At 57.0% G+C, this 6,204-nt stretch overlaps 1 protein-coding gene across 1 annotated transcript in view; it reads left to right on the top strand.

Annotated features, from left to right (window-relative positions):
* Ccnd2 (cyclin D2) overlaps positions 1–2,481 on the top strand; it is a 7,500-nt gene extending 5,019 nt beyond the window's left edge. The window contains exons 3-4 of the mRNA XM_013023719.1: positions 405–580; positions 1,882–2,481. Coding sequence (XP_012879173.1) covers positions 405–580; positions 1,882–2,031 — 326 coding nt within the window. The 3' untranslated portion in view covers positions 2,032–2,481. The remainder of the gene's footprint in view (positions 1–404; positions 581–1,881) is intronic.
* Positions 2,482–6,204: the final 3,723 nt, after the last annotated feature.

The raw sequence follows: 6,204 nt of genomic DNA, 5'->3' as shown, positions 1-6,204 counted from the left end.
CCCACCCCGACCCCAGCGCACCCCACCCCGACCCCAGCGCACCCCGCAGACCGTTGGCGCTTTCCAGATGGCTCCTGACGGGGTTTCCTGCCACATTGTAGCCAGACCGATGGCCCAGAGAACTCAGGGGGGATGGTGGGGGGGCAGGGCGGGGGGACCCCCAATCCAGAAAGGGAGCGAAGTCCCCGTGGTTACTGGGGACTGGAAACTGGGCCCCCCCAGCCATCGGGGGGGGTCACTGCGGCCGCCCCCCCCCCGTGTGTGAGTCCAGTGACTCACGCCTGCAATCCCAGCTTCCCGGGAGGCCAGGGGCTGAGGATCTCAGCTGGAGGCCAGCGGAGGCCGAGCCCCGCGGGGCCGCCCAGCGCCCCCGCGCCTGACCCCCGCCCCCCCGTACCCCGCAGACTTCAAGTTCTCCACGTACCTCCCCTCCATGATCGCCACGGGGAGCGTGGCGGCCGCCCTGCGCGGTCTGCAGCAGCAGCAGCAGCAGCAGCAGCAGGAGGAGGAGGAGGCGGCCAGCGCGCCCAGCTGCGAGGCCCTCACCCAGCTGCTGGCCAGGATCACCAACACCGACGTGGTAAGGCCGGGGGTGGGGGAGGGACAGCCGGACGGGCCGGGGCCCGGGCAGGAGGCCCCACGTCCAGGAGCTTATGAAGATCCAAAGCCGGGCGCCGGCGCTCACGCCTGTCATCCCAGCTCCTCAGGAGGCTGAGATCCGGAGGATGGCGGTTCGAGGCCAGCCCGGGCAGGAAAGTCCGTGAGACTCCGATCTCCCATGAACCACCACAAAACCAAAGTGGGCGCTGTGGCTCAAGCGGTAGAGCGCCCGCCTTGAGCTGAATTGCTGAGGGACAGCGCCCAGGCCCTGAGTTCAAGACCCACAACCAACAACAACAACAACAAAAAAGAAAAACCTGGAACTCTCAAGGAGGGAGGACCAGAATGCAGCTGGGTTTTAAGCATGTTCTAGAAGCTTCCCCGCAGCTCTCTAGGCTGGGAGTTCACCACCCTGAGAAAAGACAGAGTGTTCAGTGATTGAATCCTCTTTGTCCCGGCTTCCTTCCTGCCCCTCATGGCCCCAAAGTGGCTGCCAGGCCCCACTGCCCAGCCTCACACGGGCAAACGGTGAGGTAAACGCTGGCCCTGGGCCGGGGAAGGAGAGCCGGGCAGCTGCTGCCTCTTGGGTGGACGGTCCCCTCGCGTGTCAGCCCGCCTTCCTGCCTGCTGTTTTGTTCTGAGAAACTCTGAATAGAGTTTCTGGGCACAGGGCCCTCGAATCTGACACGCACACACACACACACACACACACACACACACCCCGGGGAGCCTTTCCCCGTTTTATCTCCACGTTGCCTTTGTGTCTTTGGCCCGGGCTGGGCCTCCAGCCGCGATCCTCCGGATCTCAGCCTCCTAGGGGCCACAAGCGCCCAGAGCTTCTCTTTGCTTTCAATGAGTGGCGCCAGGGATTGTATTTTGACGTGTCTGCAAGCCCATCCAATGAATCCTGGTTCACACTTTCCCTGTCCAGCGTCCTAGTCATTCTTTGAAGGTATTGTTATTATTATTATTAGCCATGGCAATTGAACTCGGGGCCTGGGCGCCGTCCCTTGAGCATCAGCTCAAGGCTGGTGCTCTACCACTTGAGCCACAGCGCCACGTCCAGCTTTTTTGGTGGTTCACCAGATCCTCATGGACTTTCCTGGCTGGCTTCGAGCCGTGATCCTCACCTCTCAGCCTCCCTGAGTTAGCTGGGGATGGCAGGTGTGAGCGCCGGCGCCCGGCAGCCTTTTTGTTTCTTCGTGTCCACTCTGACCCCTTTGGTCCCCTGGTCTCTGGGCGTCCGGCTGACCCCCCCTTCTCTGGACCTTTGTACCCCAGGACTGCCTGACGGCCTGTCAGGAGCAGATCGAGGCCGTCCTGCTCGACAGCCTGCAGCAGTTCGGCCAGGAACAACGGGAGCACCCCGAGTCGGAAGTGGAAGCGGACCCAGCCACCACCCCCACGGACGTGAGGGACGTTGACCTGTAGAGTGTGACCCCCCCCCGCCGCGGGAGGAGGGACCCCGGGCCACCGCCCCGCCTTCTCCCTGCTTCTGTCGGCCTCTTGATGTTCTAGAAGGAAACCTTTCTTCCAAAAAGACAGAACACACACAATGGTCTGTCCCGACGCAGGTGCCATTTCAAGACCGTTTTTTGTGTTGTTAGAAGTCAAAAGAGAAGGCCCCTACATTTGAAAAGCGCCCCCCCCCCGGTTTGTTGTTGATGGCTCATTTGTAGAAAGAACTTTCTGGAAAGTGACTGGAGTAGGGAGGAAAGAAACAACAGCAGCAAACACCCCATTGCTGGGGCTGATGGAGCGCTGTAGGATCCTGACACGGAGCAGGGCCTGGCACCATGGGGCAGAGGACAGACGGACGGACGGACGGACGATGGATGGATGATGGATGGACAGACGGACGGACAGATGGATGGATGGACGGACAGACAGATGGATGGACCAATGGACGGACAGATGGACGGACGGATGGATGGATGGACAGATGGACAGATGGATGGATGGATGGATGGATGAATGGATGGACAGATGGATGGACAGATGGATGGATGGATGGACAGATGGATGGATGGACGGATGGACAGATGGATGGATGGATGGACGGATGGATGGACAGATGGATGGATGGACAGACGGACGGATGGATGGATGGATGGACGGATGGACAGATGGATGGACAGATGGATGGACAGATGGATGGATGGACAGACGGACGGATGGATGGATGGATGGACGGACGGATGGATGGATGGATGGACAGACGGACAGATGGATGGATGGATAGATAGATGGACGGACGGATGGATGGATAGATGGAAGGATTCCTAACAGAAGTAGAAGCAGCAGTCCAGGGGGCGGGGCTAGGCAGCTGGCAGCGTGGGGATTGGACCGCTGCGTCTGGAGAAGCCCCGCCCACCCCAGCTCACTGACCCATGGGCTGGTTGCGGGTGGTTGATGGGCAGGCCGGTTCCCCCGCCCCCAGCCAGCGTGGACCCACTGGTCTTTAGCTCTTGGATGACATTGTTTGGTGCTTTCTTGGTTTGGATTTGGGGGCACACCTTCTGCAAAGGCCAGCCATCTTCTCATCGAAGACGGGGAGGGAAACCTTGTTGTTGTTTTCTTTTTGTAATTGTTGTTGTTGGTTGTGGGGCCTGGGCGCTGTCCCTCAGCTCTTCAGCTCAAGGCGGGTGCTCTACCCCTTGAGCCACAGCGCCACTCCCGGCTTTTTCTGCTTCTGTGGTGCTGAGGAATCGAACCCAGGGCCTCATGCATGCGAGGCGAGCGCTCTGCCACCGAGCCACCTGCCCAGCCCCGAGCCTTTCTTCTTAACACAAGTCTTCCTGTGGGGTTTGGCTTGCTTTCTTCTTGTCGGTGCTCATTTGCAAATCTGGTTCACAGTTCAGCATCGTGATAAACCATGGCGTTGGAAAAGCACTTTGAGAGAGAGAGAGAGAGAGAGGGGTGGGGCTGAGATGTTGGGGTTCATTTCCCTCCCCCATCCCGGGCCATCTGGTTGCTTGCTGTCTCCCAGAGAAGGTTCTGGTAGCTAGCTGTCCATCCTAGGGGTCAGGGCCTCCCCCTATCTGTTGGCTGGGTATTTCCTTTGGAAAGCTCTAGAAGCAAAGCCTGGGGGGGGGTCGGAGGGGGGGGAGGGAGGGACGTTCGGAGGGTGAAGGGTAGAAATCTCCATCTTTAAAAGGTAATTCTCACCAGCCTGGTGTCCTCATTGCTGTTAAAAGTTTTTGTGGCCAAGTTGCCATTCGACCTACTGGAAAATTCTCTCTTCCTCCCCCTCTCTTAGAGGTACCCATTGAGCCGGGCACTGGCGGCTCCCGCCCCTCATCCCAGCCACTCAGGAGGCTGAGATCCTCAGGATCGTGGTTCAGAGCCAGCCCTGGGCAGACAAATTCAGGAGACGACTCCTCTCCAGTGAACCAGCAAAAACGCTGGAAGTGAGGCATGGCTCAAGAAGTAGAGCGCCAGCCTTGAGCCAAGAAAAAGAAAAAGCGCCACACTAGAGCGGAGAGGCCCCGAGTTCAGGCCCAGGACTGGCTCAAAAAACCAGCCAGAATATTTGCCTTTTAGAAACAGGGGGACAGTGTCCACCCCGGGCTCTGTGGGAGGGCGGAAGGCCGGGAATGTCGGGCTCTTTTTCCTTTTTTTAGTGTATTATTATTATTATTGTTGTTGTTGTTGTTGTTATTTGCTACTAAGAAGCTAAGCTCCCTGACTGGTTGTTCACATTAGCGGTCCCTGGCCGTCGGATTCACATTGTGCTGCTGTTTTATAAGCTTTGGGTTTGGTTTTTTAAATAATATTTTACTGCCTAAAATCCCGAGGTCTGAGAAGCCTATGCGAATCCCTTTCTTCTGGTTGTCTATTTATGGTTAGGACTTGTTGTTGTTGTTGTTTTCTTTTTCTTCTTTTTCCCCTCTTGATTGCATTCTTCAAAGACAGGAGTGGGTTTTGTTTGTTTTTTTTTTTTGCTTTTTTTTTTTTAACCTTCGGTTTCCTGGTGGGATCAGGAGCTACAGAAAGAAAAATAAGAATAAGACAGCACGGGCCATCTTCATTTGTATAACACCTCACAGTCGTCTATACAGCCTGGCCGGCCAGGTGCGGGGGGGGGGGCTAGACACCCCCAAAGAAGGAAGGACCCCGAGGGGTGTTTGACCCCTCCACCCCTTCTAGGATTTGAACTTTCACCTGTGAACTTCACCAGGTTCTTATTTCAATCCTTTATCATAATGGGGAAAAAAATAACATGAACCCGAGAGATCTTCCCTCCCACCCTCCCACCCTCCCTCCCTCCCTCCCTCCCTCCCTCCCTCCGGGACAGCAGCTGGGAAAGTGGATGGATGTTGAGACCTAAAACACCGGCGGGCGCACACGCCTGTAATCCCAGCTCTGGGGGAGGCTGAGAGTTTGAGGATCGCAGCTCAAGGCCAGGCCAGGTTCAAAAGTCCGGTGGTGATGAGACGCGATCTCCAGCCCGACCACCAAAAAGCAGAAAGCAGCTTCGAGCCCAAAAAGCTCAGGGCCGGCGCCCAGGCCCTGAGTTCAAGTGCCAGTAACCCCCGTCCTCCCAGCCCCCTCCCCAAATCCTCTTCAGACAACATGTCTGTGGAGAGGGGGGGGGTGAGGGTCCCCCGTCCACACAAACCCAGAGCCCCTGAGAACAGTGTGTCCAAGTGACCCATTTGTGTTAGAGAAGGAAGATTCACACACACACACACACACACACACACACACACACACACATGCACCCAGGTGCTGGAATTTTCCGTGGCCTACGGCTTATGGGGGGGGGCGCACAGCCTTACTGAGATTCGCCCCTTTATTTTGATGGGTGCCTGCCTTCCACAAAAGAAGAATCTGGGGGGAAACATTAAATAATAGTTTGCTCTTATTTTCTCTTGGTTTTAGTTTGGGGGCCAATGTTTTGTACCACGAACCTCAGATCTCCCTCACCCTCTCTCAGCAAACCAGTGTGGTTGGTTTGGACACAAATTAAACAAAAACTAACCCCGGCACGAGGTTTTTTGGGGTGCGTAGGGGGAAGATGGTCACCCAAATCTGGCCGTGCGCCTTTGGACAATAAACTCACTGTGATCTGCGTTTCTCTGCACACGGTCGACGTTATCATTTACTTAGGTTTTGGTCGGTGCTGGGGGCTTGAACTCGGGGCCGGGCGCTGTCCCTGAGCTTTTTGCTCTAAGGCTGGCCTCCGCTTGGGTTTGAGGTCTGCTGGTGGCGCGTGCTGGGGACGGTGGGGTGGGCGGGGAGGGGGGTGGCGGGGCCGGCTTGGCCGTGTGTTTTCCCCCACAGGGATGTCGTGGTTTCAGAGCTAGCCTAGGTGGTAAAGCACTCAAGACACGAGGCCCTGAGTTCAAGCCCCAGGACTGGCACCAAAAATAAAGGCTGGGAAGCGATGGTTGGAATGGAGGGGACAGTGCTCAGTGAATCATTTCACTGAAACACCGGGAAAACAGGTCCCTGTGGCCGGGAAACCGGATGGACACCGTTTACCAAGTGCAAATTGGCCTTATCGCTTATTCCCTCCTTCCTCTGGGGAAGGCCGGATGGAAGTTTCTGGAAGGTTGACTGGTGGCTGGGTGCTGCTCTCTGGAATCAGACCCCCCCCCC

The sequence above is a fragment of the Dipodomys ordii genome, unplaced genomic scaffold, assembly GCF_000151885.1.
Source record: "Dipodomys ordii isolate 6190 unplaced genomic scaffold, Dord_2.0 Scaffold69, whole genome shotgun sequence".
Classification (NCBI taxonomy): Eukaryota; Metazoa; Chordata; class Mammalia; order Rodentia; family Heteromyidae; genus Dipodomys; species Dipodomys ordii.
The sequence above is the reverse complement of the archived record's forward strand: the minus strand, read 5'-3'. Positions and strand labels throughout refer to the sequence as shown.